General features: G+C 40.6%; 1 protein-coding gene and 1 long non-coding RNA gene across 2 annotated transcripts in view; one reads left to right on the top strand and one right to left on the bottom strand.

Annotated features, from left to right (window-relative positions):
* LOC125317571 overlaps nucleotides 1-6,490 on the bottom strand; it is a 63,584-nt gene extending 57,094 nt beyond the window's left edge. The window contains exons 1-2 of the long non-coding RNA XR_007200126.1: nucleotides 5,917-6,490; nucleotides 4,094-4,286 (exon numbers count right to left, since the gene is read on the bottom strand). This is a non-coding gene — a long non-coding RNA (uncharacterized LOC125317571). The remainder of the gene's footprint in view (nucleotides 1-4,093; nucleotides 4,287-5,916) is intronic.
* A 101-nt stretch (nucleotides 6,491-6,591) lies between these two features.
* Nucleotides 6,592-23,219, top strand: part of ADARB2 (adenosine deaminase RNA specific B2 (inactive)) — a 315,112-nt gene continuing 298,484 nt past the window's right edge. The window contains exon 1 of the mRNA XM_048287253.1: nucleotides 6,592-6,812. Within this exon, the coding sequence (XP_048143210.1) occupies nucleotides 6,713-6,812 (100 nt within the window). The 5' untranslated portion in view covers nucleotides 6,592-6,712. The remainder of the gene's footprint in view (nucleotides 6,813-23,219) is intronic.

Genomic DNA, 23,219 nt, shown 5'->3' with positions numbered 1-23,219 from the left:
TTTCCAGTGTGTTTGTTAAATAAATAGTTTTTATCTCTTTCACTTTCCTTCAAGGAAAATTTATTTTTTCCTGAGCCTGGTGGGGGAAGGGTGGTTGTACCTGCCTTCTATCAGAGGATATTTTTCCTCCAAATTTGTCCAAACTGGCACATAAGTTGACAGAAGATTGCAGTGAAACTCCTTTTGTAAAGCCATTGGATAGCACAGAAATCTGATGAATCTGGCAGGGGATCTAGCCAGAGGTTAATGCAATTCAATACACTTTTCCTTTTCTGTTATTACACCTTATCCTCAGCCACTGTCCCTAACAAGGTCAGTGACTGCTGCTGCTGCAGGTCTCAAGGAAAAGGCTGTAACACTAAACATATGTCGGCCTGCAAATGTAAACTTTAGTCAAATTATACTTCCATAATAACTTCTTTAAACTGTAGCACAGTACATTACTGAAATAATAGCAATAGCTGTGCTGTAGTATTTTTCAGTACTGCCTTAATTCTGTACAAGGCAGCTACCGCCAGATTACTCTATAAAACATTTTTAGAGTCCCAGAGAACTTGGTTAAGGTTTCTCATGACATAGGCTTGCAGCATTCATTTTAGAAGATGGTAGTCTTTCATCAAAAATCCTGCAAGTCTTTGTAATCCACTTGGCGGCTATGGGGAGAATTTATTCATCATTTAATTTTTGGAAGTTTTCCAAACTGAATAGATTAGGGTGAAAAGTATATTGTGTGCAAGCAACCCATGGTCATTTTAGCTTTCCTTAATCCCCTGACGTAAGTATTTGCATCTGTATTTTACCGATGAAAAATCTGTCAGCACAGAGAAACGAACTGTTTTGGGAATTCTCTTCTCAGGTGCCTGATTTCCCAGCCTGAGGCAACTGCGTGATGAGGGTGATGCTGTGGTTCAGCCTCTTGGGAATTCCTTGCAGCCAAGGCATTGGGTGGGCTGCAGACCCACCAGTGACACTGCACCCCTGCCCCACCAAGGGCTGATGAGGTGCCCCTCTCCTCTGCCCAAGGGTGCTCTGCACCATCACTCTGCAGCACAGGGTCTTTCCCCCAGCAGACTCTTTGTTTTAAAGGTTATATTCAAAGGACGTAGAGGACAAAAAGGTTTTTTCAGTATTTCAATATCAGAGAATTACTATTTTAAAAGAATAACAGTAATAAGAAGTATAATAAACTAATAATAATAAATTATTGGTAATAACAAATTAATCTGTTACAACTTGATGCATTTCCAAGTGGTTGAACAAAGTGGATTGGGATACTGGGCACAGAAAGAAACCTGTACAATGGGGGCCTTGCAGAAGGTCAGTGAACAAGTTAATCCCATATGAACAAACTGTCTATGACCAGTCTGGGCTGGGATTGAAACATCTGACGACAGAATGAGGTTTCCGACATCTCTGCTTTTGGGACATTTTCATTCCACATTTTGGTTCAGCTTACCACAAACACAGGAAACACTATTAAAATCAAAACTGTTTCTGGTGATGAGCTGTATCTCTACTCCCCTCAAGAGTCAGAGCTGCTGAATTATGTTCTAGTATGCCTATACAAACATCTTTCAGAAAGTTTTGTTTCATCTCCAGTGACTGCTGCTGGTTTGTGTGGCATATACAGGCTTACTAATTACAATGACTTGCAGTCTTTGGCATGCAGGTATTTTCCCCATTAAAGAGACTATTGTCTAAGCAGCTAATGTTTACCTCAAGCTCATCAGGGAGATGTACGTCGCCTACTGTTGGCATGTTGCAGTGAACCTCCATCAGACTAGATATGGGGTCTTGACGAAATGAGGGGGAGAGGGGAAGCTTCTCCTGTGGGAGATGAAACTTGGCTGCTGTGACTTTCCCACAGCAGAGAACACAGAATCCCAGATCCCTTCAGTTCTGTTGCAGTTTAGTGAGGGTGCAAATCCTTTTAGTATTGCCTTAACCTCCAGCTATGCAATACCACAGTGTTACCCAGCCTGAGATATTTCATGTGCAAGAATATGCAAAGCAGACAGGAGGACCTGCCTGCAGTGAGGTATTTTTCTGACAAACTTGATACACTGAATATGGGTCCCTACCCTCATTGCTTCATCACCAACCTGTGATGTTTGGCCCCAAAGCTAAAGTGGTTTTTGCTGCAAATAACCACACTGACAGCTCCTTGTAAGTAGGGCAAGAGTGGATTAGTGCAGGCATTTTGCGGCAGAAGGCTCTGGAGTCTCACCTGCACAGCCACACGATTGCATTCATGTCCTGCTTTAATGCCCTTGAGCATCTTTTATCTTCCAAATTCTAAGGGCCTTTTTTTTTTCTCTACCTACACAGGCAGGTGGAAGCAAAATCAAACAGAAACGGGATGGAGAGGAGGTGAGAAAAATATATGGTGGCTACTGCATCCCTGTCCCCTCTAAGGAGCCTACAGGGCATATCTTCTCCCAAGAAGTGAATTGCAAAAATCTCTACTGTGGCCTGCTACTTGCAGTATCCATAGCTCCTTAGGAAAGGGACAGTGCAGCTGCAAACTGTGGAATAAGGCAGCCAGATGGTCTCTTCTTCAAGGGTTTGTGCATATTCTGGGAAGTGCAGAGTCTGGAGCTTGTCTCTCCCACTTGCTGGGCTGCTCAGCAGGACCCTTTTGCTCTGAGCCGACCACTCCCTGCAAATGCTGCAACACTCATGTGGGGCATTCCCTGAGACATTTTAGATGCTCAACATCATTTTACATATTTGCATTTCTGCAAGTTCAATATAGCATTTATTTAAATTCTTTCACCTGCAATTTTTATATTATCATGTCACTGAAAATCAAGCCACTCCAAATTTTAAAAAACAGAGGGAGAAAGAAAAAAATTGATCTCATATTTATTCTACTTCATCTAAATGTGTTGGTATAGAAAAAGTACTGGCCACTCATAATACCTGTGGACCTAGAATTCAGATTTAGATAACTGTCCAAAAGATTTTTTTCCTAAAGTTGCTCATCTGAAGTCCTTAGCTGAAATAAGGGTGGACTGCCTTTTTTATTCATCCATTTTAATTTTTTTCCATTTCTGTTGCTTACTAACTCTACACTATATTGCTTAGGCATGGAAATTTAAATGGTAATGCATAAATAAGGTGTGCAACCTGGCACCCAGCTTCACACTCTCTTTCCCCATCATACTCTCATAGTCACCATCAGTCTTCCAGTTAATAAACTATTTGGACTGCCCTTCAGCTCTCCTCTTTTGGGAGAACCTGAGTGAAGTGAATTGTCACAAATCCTGCAAAGCTTGGACTTCTTGCTTGGGTACCTCAAGCACTGAGACAGACCTGTCTATCTCACAAGAACAGGAACAGAGGTTTTTGATGTACTGGCTGGGATCAGTAGTTGCAATGAGTTCACAAGAGGAGTCACAGCTCCCAGACAGCACAGGGAAGAGGCATTCACATCAGGATTTACACCTTAAACTCTCCTACCTGGCTGACTCACCTAGGCCTGAGTAGGTGAGTGTGCATTGGTGTGACGTGCATTTCTTCGCAGGCTGTAAGTCAAGGTGTGTGAAGTTACGCCTTTAAAACTGTCTGAATTACTTCAGTTTGAAGATAATAAAGAACAGTCTGAATTACTTCAGTTTGAAGGTAATAATCATAACAACCACAGGTTGTTGGCTCATGGAGATGAAAAAATCCTAAACTGCTTTACTCAACCAAAAGGAGCATGGAACACCACTAACAATCTTTACTGGGGCACTGAGGAACAGCCATAATTTCCGTGGGATGATAAAACTGTCAAGTGCATTGGCTAATGGTAGACATAAGCACATAACTGAGAGAGATGGTATTATTTTATAATTTAGTTTTTTCCCACCTCATTGATACTGGTTTTGTATTTCCTAGTTTGAGTTTATGTCACTCTAACAAAGTTCTTGAAAACATTTACATGTTTTTCTGAGTGAAGAGACAGACCCAGTTGAGTGGGACTGGTAGCCTTGCATTTAAGTTAAAACAGGCTGTTGAAACAGGGCACTTCATTGGGTGGAGAAGCCAACTCCTTCCATTGCAGGGAACAAGAGGAATAAGCACAGAACATTTAAGGAATTTTACTGACCTGGTAGATGGACAGTATAAACAAAGACTGCCTTTCACATCTCCTTGTGGCCAAGCGGAAATCTTCCACCAGCATGACTTCAGCTGTCTTCATGCCTTCTCCAATCCTCAAACCAGCCTAGGAGGGAGCTATATCACCAGTATAGATCCATCATTGCTAATGTTGCCTTGCTGATACTTTCTTAGAACTGTGCCTAGAAATATAAAGCAGTTCATGAATCTGTTATCACTGAATAATAGTTTCTGAGAATTGGTGGCTTTTCAGGTTGGCTTGGTAGCATGACTTCTCTAGGGACTGGCAATGCTAGCCTGTCTTCTTAACATGTTAGGTTCCAGTCATTTTGAGACTGTGTTAACAAAATATTGTCAGAAATAAAGCCTTCAGAAAATTTAATGTGCTGAGCTTGAAGCCACTCCTAAAAATGAATGAATGTCCCAGGATGCTCCTTTTCCTTCTAATTGGATCTAGCTTCTCTTTTAGATCCATAATGTAGAGAACACAGATTGGGACTGAAATACAGAAGACAGTTTTCTAAATCTGGCTTCTAAACTAAGTGACTTAAGTTCCAGACTGGTCAGAACTTTGATGTACAGTTGAACATGCAGTTGTGTTTTGCTGCAGCAGTAACTACTTCACATACAACAAGTTTTTGCCACATTAATAGATGAGAGTCAGCTGTGGTCAGAACAACAGAAATCAGAAGGAAAAGGGGAGAATGGTTGAAGGCTGAAGCTGAAAATAAAAATTACTGATTGCCTCTCTGTTTTCCTGCAGACAAGTTTTATCCCTGAAATAGACAGAAGCACTTTAAAGAGATGTTTACTGAAGCTCTGTAGCAGTTTGGGTGATGTGTATGTTGTAAAGCAGCTCTGCCAGTACCTGTAAAAACTAGGCAAGTAAGAACCTACTTTCATGCAGAGTTTCCTGAACTATATCTGACATTCAAGCAATGCAGGTCTGGATTCTCAGGCTTGCTTACCTCACCTTAGCTGTTGAGATGGGAGGGCAGTTTCCCCCTGAGCTTTGCGCTGTGCCACATAGCTGAAAGTGAGGGTACATGGGGCCTTCTTACCATATGCGACCTGCTTCGTGGAGCATAGAGGGTCCAAGAGGTGACATCATCTTGGCACACCTGAGTTATCCGTATCCTTGTTTAATGAGCACCTTTAGAGACTTTTATGGAAGTGGTTTTGTTTATTTAATTGGAAAATCTGTAACATGTAGCTCTACCGCCTCCAAAAATTACAGAGGCCTATATACCAGCCAAACACAGAGGGTTTCTAATAGCTGGGAGGGTTGCAGTGGAAGTGGTTAGCAGCAGGAGCCAGGTAACCTACATTCCAACAAGAGGAAGTTTTAGATTAAAGGAGTTCTGATAAACAGGGGTTTGCTGTGCTCCTTCAGCCAACTGCAAGTGCAGTAGGTACTAATGATGACATTCATTATTTAACATATTTTTTCTTGATATTCTTCCATTTTCCAGTCACTACCTAGGTTTCCAGATACGTGTTTTAAATGAGATAATGCGTAAGGACAGTAGAGCACAGAAGCGCCTGGTCCCTCGTAACTTGAAGCAGTATCTTATCTGTTGTGTACCCTGGCTTTTTGTAACGAACACATATGTAATGCTTTGTAGTCGAGCTTTTCAGAGGATTACTGTTGTCATCTTTCCTCTCTGTAAAAGCCCCTCTGCTCCCGACACTTTAATTGCACAGTTGCCTAAATGAGGCACTGCAGAGTGTTAATGTGTGAGTCTGAGCGACAACACACTCCTCTTTTCACAGAGCTTTTGCCCTTGATCGTGAATGTAACAGAGCACGTACCTTAAAAATAACTGGAGATTCAAGGAGAATCGCTACACTTATCCTCTTGCATAAGGTTTGTTGACACAGGGATCCTTCAACAGTAACTCATATTCTTTCACTGGGAATAACAAGCATTGCAATTAGTGAACTAGTTAATAACTGCGTGGCTGGGGAGGACAGCAGAGGCATTTCTGTGTACGTGGAAGCGGAGTGTTCAGTGTCCACATGGTTTAAAGCAGACAAAAAAAAAAAAAAAAAAAAGGCTTGAAATCCTCCGTGCAGCCTCCCTTCTTGCGAGCTGCCCCTCCGGCTTCTCCCAGACGAGGCGGCAGGATGTTTTTATTCCCTACGGGGCCATTCTCCCTCGCTTTCTCCCGTGAGCTGGGCACAGCCGGCAGCCCCGGGGGAGCGGAGTTTGGGGGCGAGGGCTGGCGGAGCTGATGTCAGCGCCGGGCGGCGGGAGCGATTGGGCTGCGGGAGACTTTGCAGCAGCAAATCCGCCCCCCTCGCCCCCCCCACCCCCGCACCATCGGCTTCAAAGCGGCCGGTGCCCAGCAACTCGCAGAGGTGCAAAAAGTGGGCGCGGGGCCGGCAGAGCCGCGGCGGCGCCCCCGGGCATCGCCCCGGCCGGGCCCGGCACGTCGGGGCGGAGGCGCGACCCTTGCGCGGCGGCAGCGCCGAACGGAGCCCGGGCACAGCCCCGGCACAGCCCCGCCGGCCCGACCCACCGCCCTATAAAAGCCGCCTCCAGAACGAGGAGAAACTCCGCGGGAGAAGAACACGTCGGCGCGGTGCTGCTCGCTGAGGTACCGGCATGACATCCGTCCTGGGCAGCGGCAGGGCGTCGGGAGGGCCGAGCGGGCAGCTGAGATGCAAGTCCAAGAGAAGGAGGAGGAGGAGATCAAAGAGGAAAGGTAAGAGAGATGTCATTTTCTTGTTGTTTTATTTTCCCACTCTGTTCGCCTGCCACCTGCACAGCATCGGCTGCTCGCAGCTCTATTGTCAGTGCCCGGCGCTCGCCGGCACCAGCCCTGCGCTGCCCCGACGGCCGGGGCGGGGCGGGCGGTGCCCTCCTCGGGGCCAGCCGGGGACGAGAGCGGCCGTCGCTGTCCCCGCGGCCGGGCACAGCTCGCTGCCCTCCCTGCGTCGTGCCGGGCCGGGGCTGAACCCACGGGGGTGCGGCGGGGGGGGGCTCGGCAGGCCCCGTCCGGCCAGTGCTGTGCAGCGGGGTTGTCCCGGGGCTCCGGCAGCCCCGGCCCTCCCCGCCCGGCCGCGATGCCCTCCGCCTCCCCCGCGGCCCGGTGCCCGCCCGTGCCCGCGGGCAGGAGGTGCCGCTGCCCGGGCGGAGCGCGGCGCGGAGCCCCCCGGGGCTGTCGCGCCCTCCAAACTACCGTTCCTCTCCTCTTCTAGATAAGGTCTACCAAGTTTTTCTGTCTTGGTGCTGTTCCCCGTCCCTAAGCGAACCCTGGTTAGGAAGGCGCTAATTGCCGTAAGCAGGAAAAGTGAAGCTACAGGATGTCATTGCGAACAGGGAATATGCCCTAGATAACTGCTCTTCGCAAGGCTGTCTTGCTTTCCCTGTAGAGGGGATGACACACTACCGCCTGATTTTTGATGTTTTGCCTGAAAAAGACGAAGTTAACCGGCTGTGAGGACTTTAAAGTAAAATAAACTGATAAGAGGCGCAGAGTGCCAGAGATGCCCAGCTGCAATGCATTCAACTGCAGAGATGCGAAGTCCGAGTGTTTGTCCAAGCAGTGAATATAATCTAACCTGTAATTGTCATCTCTATGTGGTACTCACACAAGTTTTAGTCAGCTAGCTCTCAAGCTAATGCTCTGGACACGCTGTTTCTCCTTCTGATTCTAGAAAACCTAATTTGTTGGTGCCATTAGCTAAGTGTCTCTTAATTATTGATTATGTTGAAGTCAGTAAGTGCAGTATTTGATAACTTTTTAGAAAGGTGTCAAAGCAGCTTTTGTATGGTAGCTGGTAAAAACGGGTCAAATGCTAAATGCAAGACTGTATCATTTGATTGTCACTATTTTAACTTTCATCTGTTAACTCTCTATATTCAAAATCAAAGTAACAAATAGTGACCTGCACACAAGTAGAAACAACACACATGCAGATATATCAGGATTTCGAGTAGATGTGCGACCTCAACTTGTTACTCTGGGTTTTTAGCAGGTTATAACACCTGGTGAGAAAGGCTGCCTTTTACTTGGCGTTACAGAAGAAATTTTAAAACACTCAGAAAGGAGAGCTCATATATTCAGTTCTCTTTAAATTTCCCTGTAATCAAGTTGTGCTCTGCAGGCTTTTTTATGCTGATTTGTTCTAGCAAAACTACTTTTCTACAGAATTGCAAACTTAGCCTAGCTTTAGCGACCTGGACTCGGCCAGGAGAAAAGAGTAATCCATTAATCTATGCAATGGAGGGAAGGTACTTGGTTTAATTTTGTTTTTAAGAGCAGACAAAAGTTAGAGTCTTTCAATAAGACTTTTCTGATGTATCCTTTTTTTGCTTCGTTTTGCCAAAACAAGGTGGAAGTTGAATGTCTTTAAAAAAACCATGAAAACTTGCTCAACAATAACTTGGTAGCTGACAGCTATTTGCAGAATGCACAGCTGGAGGTGGATGGCATTCTAGAAAGTGCTTAACTGACCAACATCAATAAGAATGTGCACTTGAAGTGTTCTTTTTTTATTCTTCCAAATGTGCTATTTGTGACCACTTTTCAAATAATTTAGTTGGTTAGTATACTAATTACAGACCTGTGTTCGTATGATTTTGTTTTTCCTTTCTTTGTAATCACAGTATTCATAAAAACACACATTCCTGTAAAATCCTGCTGGCCAAAAATTTCCTGTAACTTAAGGCATGCCCAGTATAAAACCTGTTGGATTTTACTATTATGATATTTTATTTAGTGACCATCTATTTCTGCTTTTTAAATTATTTTTATGGTATCTAATAAGAAGGTTTTGCTTAACAGACTATTCAGGAAATGAGTCAAGAAAATGTTTCTTCGGCTTTTAAATTACTGGATTTTTATGAGAATTATTAGTGGGCTCCACTATTTTGCAGGTTTGATCTGTTTAATGGATTGTGAGAAAGTCTTTGCAGAGAGTTAGACCAAAGACACTTGCTTTTAACTATTCTCCAACACATATCTTGTTGTTTGTAGCGGGAATGCTTTTAGTAGCTGCTTTAAAGTCTGTAACTAGACACATGTTTACACATCCATACACTGGGATACCTATGGACACGAATAGACAAAGAAATTCACTATAGTCTTAAATTTAAATTAAGTATTAGACAAAGTAAGGAAATGAATTTCTGTCACATCCCTACTCGTTAAGGAGGTGGACTTAGAAAATTATTTATACAACTTACTGCATTTTATTACACGTTACATATGAGCTGTGCTTAAAACCAGGTTTAGACATTGTTTAATAGAATATCTAGGAATGTACAGCAGTAGAAACAATTACTATTCTCTATTTAATAGTGTTGCGTATCCCCTTCTGTTTTACTTTCCATGTTTTCAGCCATCTTTTTGCTCTGCTTAGTGTGAATTATAAATTTCTGTTTCTGGGTATAGCACTTCACTCCATTTCTTTTATACCTGGATGCTCTGTTTTAGGAGTTTCTTGGGGGCAGAAAGCAAGTTCAAGCAAGGAGAGCAAACAGCATTCTCTGAATAGCTGAATTTCCTTGTGCATTTAGCCTAAAAAAAACAATAAAAAACACATCTAGTAAGAATCAGAGAGAGAATTTCCATATATGCAAATCAAGCACTGAAAAGTGTAGGACACTGAATATGATTCCAGGGTACAATATCATCGTCCAGTAATTAATTTGCATGCATCTTATTTTCATGCTTATGAAATCCAGCAACCCTTTTAGTAAAAAGATCCTGCCTTAACAATAAATGTCTATGCAATGAATATTATATTGCAAGCATATATTTACAGGGTGATTTTATTCAGTTTTACACTCTATGCAGAATGCGTGTTAAAAAGTTAAAATGTGGATATTCAGAGTGATTAGTATAGGTAGAAATATTTCCATTGTCATTTAGAACAGTATGATAACTCTCAGTAAGAAGTAAATACCTTAATTTTTCAAAGATCTAATGAAAAATAAATATGGATGCTTGACAGATTATCTGCATACTAATTTCATGTGACAGCAGTAATAGATATTTTATATTTCTCTCTCTGGTTGTTTCGAGTTGTTGGGGGCTTTTTTTATCAGTATGTATAAAATGACCAGAGGATAGAAAATTACGCCTATTGATTTAGAGAAAACCATTTTAAAATTTTAGGGTTTAGTAGGCAGTTACTGTGTTTGTGGGTTCTTGTGTTTTCTCGGGGCTCTGGAATATGGCAGAGTACTGGCAGAACTCAGCACGGCTTGTGCTCATTTCATAGCCTGTGGTATAGATTTTGAAAAGAAGGCTTGTTTTCCCAGATAAGTCATTACAAGTAGACCAAACAAAAGCAGAATTGCTATTTACTGATAATACTAAAAAGGCCACACTTCAGCAGCCTCCAGCAACTTCTTAGAAATCAACACACAGAAGGTAAGTATGAAATAGGGGATCAGAAAGATAACCCTTCTGAGTTATTTTCCAGTGTAAGACAACAAATAAGCCACCTTATTTGCAATGCCATTTTCTAGGGCTACTGAATGAAGTTAATTACTGGAAGCAGGAGGGGATCAGGTATTTCTGATGTGGTAGAAAGCCATGGCCAGGGTTGCTGCTGATACAATGGGACATGAAATAAAAGTTGGCAGAATAAACTAAATAAGGGCAGCAAGTGGGTGAGAGAGGCAAAACGATTGTGAAATGAAATTCCATGAAAAATTAATGAAATAGAAAGATTGTGCTGAAGATGAAGGGAGGAAACCAGCTTGGCTCTTCATCATCCTGCAATGCCAAAGTAATAAATGAGCGTGTTTCATCTTGGCGAGGTTCAGGGACACAACTCCTTCCTCACAAAGGGATTGTGTTGTGCTTCAGGACGTGTTCCGCTTATCTCATGCCCTGACAGCTCGAGAGGAAGGGAATGGATTTGGTGATAAAATTAAATTGATTAAACCTTTATCCATCATCTAATTTGGTAGCTTTCTTTTTTCTTTTCTTTTTTACTATTACCTCCAACTTCTAGTGATCCGTGTAATGACAGCAATTTGAGATAGCATCAAGGACATTAGCTACAATGACTGAACTTAAATTTAGAATAAAAATATGGGATTCATGAGTCCATATCTAAATAGCAGGTGATTAGGTTATAGCAGACTTGTAACTTCCTAGCAACAGCATGTAATTGTGAGGACAATAAAATGGTGTATTTTACTTTCAAAGAGAACAAAATATTTCAGCTTTATCTCAAAGTATTAATTATGTAAGTAGAAAAAGCACTGGTATGAATATTGACCACATCGTACATGAACAATAGCATATATTGCAATTTTTACACTTCTGAACACAGACGTCAGATGTTTTGCTTTCCTCAGTGGCAATACACAGACATACAAAGCTAGTGGCAAAGAATCCTACTGTTGGAAATTGCTTCTTATTGCTTAAAATTTTGTAGCTTCTCCTTGGTGATTTGTGTAGGAAAAGTCTCCCGTAAGGCGACAGCTTTGCTTACAAGTTCCAGTTTAAGTAGTATTAATGGAGTTTTTAAAATACTAAAAGGCAGCCCTTTCTGAAGTGATACCCTACAAATGGAAAATGCTGCACTAAAAATTAAAGGTCAGATGAAATTGCCTTGTGAAATATCGAAGTTACTAAAGGTCTGTGCAAACTTTGTTCTTGTAATGCCTTATAAGGTTAGCAAGTCTCAAAAAAGCGACCATGAGGATATCTGTCTGATCTCTGTTAATTTTGTACTACTTTTGAATTACTGCTGGCCAATATTGTGTGGGTTTTGCGAGTAGTAATGAACCTGAATTGATCCCTGTGTTTACAGCTAACTATCTCTACAACCTTTCAGGCAGTTTACCGTTTTTTTCCCCGTGTAAGTGATTAGTTATCCAGGCAAAAAAGGCTGATATGCATCAGTAGATAGATCATTCTCAAGGCATCTGTGATGAACCTGACGTTTGCTGTGTAAAACAGCTTGTTCTGCCTGCAAATTATGTAAGTTCCAGTAGTAAAACGAAGCGCTTACCTTTCTGCTGTGGCTGACCTTTGTTCCCTGGTGTATGAATTTGAAACGAAGCAGCCAACCCAGAGGAGTTTTAACAGCATATTGTGATATATAACATATTAAAAACACTGCTTTGTTAACTGGCGGAAGCAGCTTGTCAACCCATACTAATAGGCAATCCTCCCTGAGTCATAAAATAGCCAAATTTAATGCTTTAACAGAAAGCATTAAATGGATGGAGCTATTGTCATTCAATCAGTCTCGAATTTCTTGCTTCTTACAGCAGATTTGAAATACGAGGATGTATTTTTGTACCCTGAATTGACAATACACACTCCAGAGTAAGGACTGGACATCTCCATGGCTGGTTTAATGAAAATCTCTGCTAAGCAAAGCGTGATAACAAGGGAAGCACGGAGCAGGGCAGAGTGTGTAAAGAGCAGGACAGCTAATATTGAAGATATTACCATGACATTAATGAATGAAAGGTGTATTTTCACTGAGTATATTCTCTTTCGTTCTGGCTGTTCTAGCTCCCAAATGTGTACTAGAAACAGTGAGGATTCAGAGACATATGGCAAAAGGGATTAGAGATGTGTAAAATTTCAGTAGAGGAAAATTGATAAGATTTATATAGTTTACTTTGGAGAAAAACATAAGAAAGGATACAGTAAAATCATATTAAAGAAGAAAAGATTATTAAAAAGGTAAAAAGGCTACTCTAATTTATTCCTGATTTTTTTATTTACTAAGACAGAGGCCTTTAAGGAAGGAAAATTTCAGCATGTCTAATAGGAGTGGAAGGACTTTTTATATTGAGACTGTATGTAGCTTGCCTGGGAAATTTGTTAATTCAGTGTATGAAAAAACAAAACTTATTTGTAGGGAGTTTGAGGTATTTGATTAGCCCAGCTGAGACTCGTGATACTAAGTTTGATGCTCACTTCAGTGACTGTAGGCTTTGGCTTTATGTAAGATACATTAAGAAGGATTTAATTTTTTTAATATGAGATATGAATCCTCTTTTTCAGGAAATTATCTGACTCCTGACTTGCTTGGATTAGGTGGAAAGGTGATTTGTAGGCAATTTAATCACTCCTGTGCATTGTGAGGCTTTTTGCACTCTCCCATTTCCCCAGCTGAAGCCGTGGAGTGGCAGCGGTTCAGGAGGTGCCTTTCTGCTCGGCTTCGCGGCCGTGGCGATGCGCGTCCCTCTGCCGTGTGCCTCCCAAAACCAGCAACACAGCTGGGAGGAAGGCAGGCACATTTCCTTGGAATATTCCTGACAGCTTTTTAAGTCTCCTTCCTCTCTGTTCCCACTCAACACCCTTCATGGTATTTATAAAAATAGACCAAAATTCAGACTGATTCCTAGTCTCTTACTTTGATGCTGTAGTGAGGTTAGGATGATTACAATAAAAATTAATTCACCTCACTCATTTGTTATTTTCGTGAAAAAAAGGAACAAAAGGATGGAATAAAAGGGGGTGAAAACAAATTTTACAAACACATGATGATTTGTTAAGCAGAAAAACCCCACAGGTACTGGTGTGACTGTCAGTCCATCAACATCAGATGAATATTGTGTCATAAGGGATTACTCCTGCAAACTAATATGTGTTTGTGAAAGTGTTTGGCTGGGTTCGGGTTTGGTCTCAATGCTAAACCAACTCCTGTGTCTGATTTTGGAGTTGTGCCACTTGTGACTGCTGATTCTGAAACCTGCACTATGTGCTGGTGGCATTTTTGTGTGGTATGGAATGAGGAATGAGCAATAAGTAGATATCAGCAAAATACTTCATGGTAAAGTGTGACTCTTTTTTCCCCCATTTCATTTTTTGTTCCTTGCAAGAGAAATGGTGCTCAGAATTATTAACAGAATCACCTTTCTCTAAATGCTAATGAAACATCAGCGAGAAGAGTTAAAGCTGCTGGGAAGTGTGGGAAGAAATAAGAATTTGACAGATATTTTATCTCCATCTTCTTAGAGATTTACACACAACTGATTTTATGCAATTGCTTGCTTCTTTCCACTTCTCGGAGACTGTGAAATGGCTATTTATTCCTTAAATAGTGGGATTTAACAAATGTAAAATGATGGCTATCAAGCCAACTGTAATAATGTGTTACCTTTTTATAAGGCCCAATTCTGCTGCCCCTATTTAGAGTAAAATTGAAATTGAAACTTCTCAGTATCAGTCAGGGGAGCAGAACTGTGTTGCCACATACACTTATTCTGTGCCTTAATATATAGGTACATATATACATTTTTGTGTGAAATATCATTGTCTATCTGTATGGAGTGAATGACTGTAATAAACTTCAACTTGTATTAGACAAAGGGTCTTAAAGCCTGTAGAGTTCAAATTATATGAAGGATTTTTATATTCCATTAAAGTATTTTGTTTAGTGATGTAAAAACACAATACACTTATATCATTTGTGTTTATTCACATTCATCCATCCATCCTGTAAGAATTTGTAATTTTAAAAATATATGTATAAAAATTCTCATAGTATTTGTGTGTGTTCTTTCTCTACGCAATAACAGTCATCTTACAGACAAATCACAAAGGCACAACTGCACAAGGAGTATGATTTTTTTTTTTTTTTTTAGAGTGAGAAATAAAGAAGTGAAAGATACTTCTTATAAGCCAGACTTTCTAGTGTATTTCTACATTCCTTTTGTGTAGGTATGTTTTTTGAGTAGATAAGTAATTCAGCATGGTGAAGAGAGGTGTTTATGCAGGAGCCCATAATTCTTATGTCAGGAAACCCCAAATGTTTACCAAAAAAGTGGATTTTGTCTTAAGTTTTTTTGTGTGCTTATCTTTCTCCAGCTGAATCCTATGAAAGGACTAACAGAGCAGAAGCCAACTTTGAGCTCATGCTCCATATTACATCCACGCCAGCAGCCATGCTGCAAATCACCAGACAAAATGGCCATGGCTTCTTGAGCAAAACTTACTCAAAGTTGACTTTCATTAGCTGATTTCCAGGTTGTAATTTCCCTTCCTCATGTCAATCATGAGTTGCTATTTACACATCCATATAAATGGTGATTTTGGGAAGCAGGCTGCAGTGGTCGGCATTGCCTCATTGTTGAGCAGCGCAGACAGTAATTAAATTGGAGCTCAGCTCTTGCTGTTGTGGATTTAGGAGTTTAAAAGAAACAGTACAAAAAAGGGAATATTCTTTAATATCACTGACAGCAGGTTTCTTCCACTTGCTACTGCTTCAAAGATTATTGATTAACCCATGTTTATCATTTATTTATGGTAAAGCATCTGATGCGTGTCTGTTGTAAAATCTGTTGTTTCTAAAATCAAGATACTTGACTTGTTTGCAGTTTATGCCTATGATGATCAGTTTTTACAGCTGTGTAACAGAGAATTGCTTTAACTGGTGCTGTGCCCGCAAACAGCACTTCTTGTGCCTTCAACTGAAATCCATGAGCACAAGACATTTAATGCTATGGGTTTTTGGTGGCTTTTTGTTTGGTGGGGGTTTTTTTAATAAAAATGTTTCACTGTGAGAATCCTTTAAATTTCCTACATGGGAAGAAGAGGGAATATACAACAAGAGTGTTCAAGGATAAATGTGAAGCATTTCAGTTCTGCCAGAACAAGTCAAAAGCTAGTCTTTCTAGGTTAACTTGTACCCTCTTATGTTCTTTTAAAAAGAGACTTTATGTCTGCATTCATTTTGTTAAAAAAAAAAAAAGAAAAAGAAGAAGAATTTTGAAATATTTTCTTGCTACAGTACAAGGTGTGAACTGCAAAGTAAAAACAGGCAGTAAGTTACAAACAGGACTAGTTACCAGAAGATGGTAATTAAGTGTCAAAAAACTTGGGGATTTAAAAATATATACACTGGTTTTGAGTAGTCAGAAGTGAAACAGTCTTTCGCAGTTAGAAGTCTGGTTTGTAATAGAAGTAGTTTAACAGAACGCTGCTTTATAGATTGGTTAACCCAGGCACATTTTTAAGCCAAGTAATACATTCTGCTTAAATGTGGTAAGAAGCCATAGACAAAGATGTTTTGCCAGATTTTCCTGAAGGCTAACAGTGAATTCCTTATTAAATTTGTACTTTTATGATGTAAGGCACATTGGACTATTTTTTCCTGACAATGGTAAGATGGTCCTTCTCCTCAGGTAATTCCAACTCATCCCAGACAGCAAGGTCTCTTATTGCCCAGAGTTAATAAAAACACATCAGTATAATCATGCTAGGAACGTGCTCAAACTACTTAGGAAAAGTTGTTTTTAACTCTCATAGACAGACAGGCCACATTTGCCCAGTTTACAAGAGGGAAATTGAGTCAGACCAGTTAATCTGGTGCAGGATTAATTTGCAAGAGGTAGGAATTCAGGAGTCTGTCACTCTAGCTTCAAGTGTCCAACGAACCTGGCTCTGGTTTGTACCAGTCCTTGCTGTAGCTGTGTCACAGCTGCAGTTGGATCACACCGCTTGGGTTTATCACTGCGAAGTGCCTGTGTGCCATGGCAGGTCCCTGGGAGCTGCTCGTTCCAAGGTGAGCAGTGTGCCAGGCTGCATGCCGGCATCGGTGCTGGCAGCAGGAGCAGGTGTAATCCCTGCCTGCAGGGCAGCCTGTGCAGGGCATGGCAAAGCAGTTCCGCCTGGTGGTGTTGGAAAGAAGAGGGCTTTGTATTTACTTACCTAGTTTGTATGTAAACAAAGGCATGGGGTCTGATTCTTCTTTGAATCAGAATCACGCTAAATCACGTTTGCTCTTCAGTTTCTGGAGGGCTTTCGATTTCTCCCAGAATGGTTTGTTATGTGTGCTGGGGGTGAGGTTTCTGAGTAGCAAAGTTTACATTTAAAAGGCAGCTCTTTCTTCAGTATTAAGCAGCGCATTGTGGGCAAGTCTGCAGAATAACCACAGTAACTCCGGTTTTGTAATATACATTACTTCCTTCTGATGCTACAAGAATTTGCTTATGAAATTCATTGAAACTGTTACAAATTCCTTTTTTTAAAAATGAGATTTATCCTTTTAGATGCATCACTTAATTTCAGAAGGATTAAATGCTAATCTCTAAATTTCATCACTTTCATTTCCATTAAAAATCATAGTAACAGTCCCTACATTTGTACCTTGCCTGTAATTCATCAATTTTGTTTATTCACAAGCTCCTCAGAAGACCAAAAGACTATTCCACTTTAGCTAAAACCACTCTAAATTCACTCTAGTCTTTAACAATAATTCTTTGACTGAAATGTGGCAGACAATTCTTAAGATGAAAAAAGAACCAAACACTCATTTCTGAGTCCAGGAAAGTAATTCGTAAAGTTTGAAAAAAGAAACTTAAAAAAAAAAAAATCTAATTCTTACGTGGTATCTTAATTTTGCCTCAAAAGAATTGTCTCTGAAATTAACTGAAACCAAGCAGCAACAAATTACATGGTTTGGGTCTTGTAGAGTGCTGTTTTAACAGGAGCATGAATTAAACACTACAGAAGCCATCTTAATCAAGATAATCTCAAAGGTTCCAAAAAATCACTCCTAAAATAAAAGTGTATGTAACCCTGAAAATCCACATATTTGCACTTCCTGAGTTTGTTTCTTATTTACCAAAACACCTATCTCTTTCCCCCCCTTCTTTTTACTATCTTACTTCCCTTGTTTGTATCCTCACCTATTGAAGCAGCTGTTATTCATACAAATTATGAAAAGGAAAGCATATATGAGATTGGTGCCTGGATAGGACCAATATATCATCAAAGGTCTTTGGGGTAACATACGGCCTTGGTTCAGAAAAATCACTTCTGCAGTCATTCCATTGCTGCTCAGAAAAGCAGTAAATAATAAGTAACAAGATCTGCATACAAATATGCTGGTGCTTAGGTTTTTCTGTGGAATCAGAAACTGGTTAAGAAGTTACTATAATCTTTGTAAAAATTTTCTATATACAAAAAATGTGTAATGCACTTAATTACAGCATCTATTTCTTAGGGCTTGTTCTGTCTTAGCATATCTAAACTGACCTTGCTACCAGTTCCTGAGCTGACTAAACATTTCTCTGACACTGGCACATAAAGTTGGGTCCTGTGATGTTTAGGCAGAAATGGGAGACAGCAAAAAGTCAAGATAAGAGGCTGAGACTGTTCTTTTAATGGCTGTTATAGCAAAAGCAGTGTGTGCATCATAGGCAGGCAGTTGATTGAAAAGAGTGGCTTGTTAACCTTGGTTAATTTTATAAATCTTGTTAATCTTGGTTTCCAGTACCTTTCCTGTTGCTGGTTTGCCCCATATGATACTGTTGCACCTGCTGGTGTCAGGCACACACCTGCCTGCAGGTGCAGTCACACACAGCCCTTGTGCAGGCAGTCAGCTGAATTTCCATCAGTCATTTCCCCATGCCCCAACAGGTGTCAGTGAGTTTGTACATTGTGGAAGAGATGATGACTCACAGAAACCCACATGGCAAAAAGACTTCTCAGTCATGGTCAGCTCAGGCTCTGCAGGGAGGTGTGGTGCAGGCGGGCAGGCACACTAAAGGCACCAGGGGATGTGATGCTCCCAGCACACCTCTGGCCAAAAGCATGGCTTAAGGGTAGCAAAAATACATCTTCCTGACCAAACATAGGACTGTTTCCATCTGCCCTTTCTAGCAGGCAGCTTGTCTCTGCTGAATGTTGACAACATTTTATATAAATTTTCCTGTAACAGCTTGTTTCAGAAACTTTCCCCAGTAATATAGATTAAGATAGAATTTGTTTTGACTGCTGTAATGCATATTCATTAGATAAAAGCCCAGACGATTACTATGATAGTTTCACTAACAGGTGGAGCATGTTTTAGAATTTGTTGGGCATGGGATTTGCTGGAATAATCTCAGACAAATTTGGGGGATTATTTTTGTGATGAAAATAATTTTGTATAAAAAGTGAGAACGTAAGAAGATTTGAAGGTGATTTCATTATGTTTTTACATTAGTTTGCCCTTACAGTTTTAAATCTAGAATAAGTTCATACTTTAAACAAATGCAGGTCTCTCAGGGCAAGCAATAAACCACACAAATAAATGCTACCTTAGTAATATATCTTAAAATTGCATAAATGGTAAGCAAAGGTATTTCTAACAGGGTATCACTTTATTGCATTCATTTTCCAAAACTAGAAGAGAACTAGAAATTATTCTTCTATCTTCACTTGTATAATGTCCACTTTCATCACTAAGATTATAGATTAATTTCAGTTGAGTAGGTAATATTACAGCAAATACGTATGCATCAGCATTGTTGAGAATTTGTGAACTAAAGCACAATTCCCTTTCTTGTTTCCACTAGAAAAAAGAGAAAGATTGAGAGCAGAATCAAGATGAACAGTATAGGAGCATTATCCTACTGTATTACATGGGAATCTGTTTTTGTGAGGAGCACCAGGCCCTATATCTTATGGGACCTTCATCCCATAGGACATTTTCATATGGGCGGTCCCTTTGTCTTCAGCACAGATTGGTCTTGGTGATAGTTTTTATAGGGATTGGGTTTATGCTAACTGGCACTAGCAGTAGTGGATCATTGCCAAATTAGAGTTTCATAAAGTAAACAAGGAAGTTAAAATTGCACACTCAGGGAAGAACCTTAGTTCATTCCTACAGCACAGCATCAGAATTTAATGTTAAAGGAGGTTTAAAAATACACTTGCCTAGCACAGAAGTTAGTAGTCCGGACCCCCCATCTGTTGAATGCCTTGTAAGTATCAGTAGCACTTCAGTATCTGACTTAGGCAGAAATCATCATGTAAAAATGCTAATAATTTCTCCACGCTGTTTTGTTACTAATGGAACTTCAAAGCTATGAATGCATATGTTTATATTCAATTTCTATTTATATACTTAAGCACAGACTCCCTAGTACTATGCATATTAATGTGCCAATATGTGCTCCAGCAACACCTATATTAACGTACATAGATATTTCTATAAAAGGCTGGACTCAGTGGAAGTTTTGTCCTAGGCTTCATAAGGAGGTTTTAATTTTTAAAACCCTGTATTTTTTTAAAATAAAGTTTGGAACAAATTTCCAAGAATTCATTTAGTTCATAACATTGTCTTTTTGTTGTTGTAGTTGGATCTTAATTCTTAAGCACAGGTTTTTTATGAGCTGCATCATTTTCAGCTGCTTGTGTAGAGATGTTTCTCTGTTGACAGAGCTGTTTCCATACTCCCTTCGCCATCCTCCTTTGTCTTTCTTGTTTTCAGTGTGTTTTAATCATGCTCTCTAATCCCCTATACCATTATAACTGATTAATTAGCAAACCTTCTCTTTCAGGCTCTGAATTTTTCTCTTAGGCTCAGACCATTTATAATCTCAGCTGAAAAGACAAGATTGAACATCTGCCTTGTATTTAATCTCTTTGCATCTTGTACCCATCATGATTATTGTTTGTTCTTTATTATAACTGGGGGGTTTAAGAGTGAAATGTTACATTCTGCTATATCTGGGCATCTGGGCTCTTAGCCTGAAAATAAATCCATGCAGATGGGCCATGGGGAAATACAGAAATCAAGGAGTCCACAACTTGTGGGTTTTTGTAGTATTTTGGACCTCAGATGTCCATTTTTTCAAAAAATCTGCTTAAAGAAACTGTGGGTGGAAAAAGACAATGATAGATGAATTGTTTCTTTTTTGCAGAGCTTTCATCAGTTTGTATTTTCAAAATTTTCTTTGCAAAGATGTGGGATAGAAATATACACATATTTGCATACTTGCAATAAGTAAACAAATCCAACATTTTCATTCAGCAGTCAGATGCCAAGATCTGTTGTTTTCAGAAAATCACATTTAAGGGACCTGCATCTGTACCTGCTGCTGGTGACAGTGAAAGGACCATCCTCCTTCAGACGTTCAGGTCTGAGCTTTCCTCGACTCCTTGTCAAGATTTCCATGTGAAGCCTGTTTGCTCATAACTTCTGCAGGGAGCAATTTTCCCTGCTGCACTTGCTGTGCATGTCTTCTTATATAGTTGAGCTTAAGATTTTGAGGGATTGAAGGAAGATCAAGTACCTGTTTGTCATTACCTATTTCCAGCTGGAAACATTGGGATGGCAAGCTTTCTCTTCCCCCTCACTGACTCACAGCATGAAGAGATAGTGGAAGAGAAATTTTCCCTGCACATTGTACGTTCGTCAGCACAGGTAGAAGAGCAGCGAATAAAATAATTCCTTTGCTCATCCCTTCTACTGTCCTAGTCACAATCTCAAACACCAAGTAGCATCACACAGAGGGCTTTTTTTTTCTCCAAAAGGAGCTGTCTCCAAGTGTCACATAATTTATGCAGAACTGAGTTTGCTTCTCCTTTCTGCTGCAGCTGATACCCACGTGTCATGTCCATCCAAAGGACTGTGTTGTCTTTGGCCTGAACTGGGCCATGAGGTGTATTTAGGCTCTCCCATACATAATTTCTTATATCAATTAGATGGGGCCACCCAGCTGCTGGGGTCTCTTGCAAATACACTTTTCTGTTATTCATGCAATCTAAGCCTTTCAAAATCTGCAACAGCTCCAAACACTTTGCAATAGTGTTAGTGCAGGTTTTGGAATGATGCTGTAATATAATATAGTTACAAATATTTTCATTATGGAAATAGAGGAGGAAAGAAAACAGCTAATGTCAGTTACTTTTTAAACTGATTTTTTTATTTCTTTCAGAACTCTCTGTGATCTTTGTAGGTATTAGATTAAAAAGTAATTTCAAACATGAATAAGAAATAACATGTGCAGAAGGCCACATTTTGGCTAGAATTAGCAATGTGAAGCACATTTCTGGGGCTGTGGCTCCAGCCTGCCAGTTTCCCATGGAGCACAGAGCAAGTGTGGCTGAGACCAACAGAGCCCATGAAGTATTTTGAAATAGTCTCTAGCAATCATTTCTTTCCCCACAAAGAACTACTTTTAAATATTCCAGGAAGCCTTTCAGGAGAAATAGCATCTTCCTCTTCCGACTGCGTCTGTTTTTAGAGATCTCCTCTCTTGCAGATGTTTATTCGCTTACAACTTTGCATTCCCAGATGCACTGCTCTCTTCTCACACAAGTGGAGTCTGGCTGTTGCCCTCAGCTGGTGTCTTTGGACAGTAATGTATCAGCAAGGAGCAGATGACTCTAATGTGACTTGGTGAGGCTCAATTTTGAAACAAGTGTTTCTTTAGACGATGGAATGGCTCAAGAGTTGGTAGGACTTAGGGGAGATGCAAGACCCCACATACAACAACATGTCGTCCGGTGGGAGAGCTGATGTGATACTTACACCTGAGACCCTGGCCTGTGTCACCTTCTGCACATGCTTTCCATGGCCAGAAAACTCTGTTTTATGAAGAAGACTGTAAGCTGTGTGTGCGTCTGTCCAGGTGCCAGTCAGGGCACTTAGTTTGGTGTGTGCTAGAGAGCTGTTACAGTGTTGGGGTCAGGATGGTCCAAGCAGCAGCCAGTTCTGCTGGATGTCCTCACGCAGACCTGTGAGAGCTGCAGTTCTAGGAAGTCACACAGCCATGGTTCTTCAATGTCCCCTGGTAGAGTGGTGGGAGTGTAGTGCCCTGTTGGTCCCCCCAGCCCTATCAGCAGGGAAGACCTGTGTCTAACATGCTGATTTTCTGGGCTTTGGGGGCAGGTTCACACACTTGCAAAATGGATTTCCTCTAAATGAAGCTCTGTTCTGAAACTGGCAATGCTGAAAGTTAAAATTAGCTTCTCCTTTATTACTAGGACATATTTTTAGGCCCTAATTCATGTCTCATGTGAACACAGTCCTCCCACTCCCACGTTGGGAGTACTGAACTGGAGTCTGAGGGCTGTGCATTACATTTTCCAGAAATAGGTGCAGCCCAAGATTTTTAATATTTACATTTTCTGCCTTTTAAAAAATGCACCTATTGGTTTTAGGAGCGTATACGGGTTTAAAATAGTGAAAAACTGAAGTAGAAGCTGCTATCCTTTGTTTTATTATCACTCTGTTCTAATTTTATTTTGGTTGCGTGAATGGGAACTTGTCTCTAGTTTGCATCTAGATGCTGCAAAATGCAAAAAAAAATACAGAATATAAGCTCAATTCCTATGAAAATATTTTGGGTGTCTCCTGTTCTCTGCTCTCTCCTTTGGAGCTCCAGAATCTCTAAACCACGCTGC

The sequence above is a fragment of the Corvus hawaiiensis genome, chromosome 1 (assembly GCF_020740725.1).
Source record: "Corvus hawaiiensis isolate bCorHaw1 chromosome 1, bCorHaw1.pri.cur, whole genome shotgun sequence".
In the NCBI taxonomy this organism is placed as follows: Eukaryota; Metazoa; Chordata; class Aves; order Passeriformes; family Corvidae; genus Corvus; species Corvus hawaiiensis.
The sequence above is the reverse complement of the archived record's forward strand: the minus strand, read 5'-3'. Positions and strand labels throughout refer to the sequence as shown.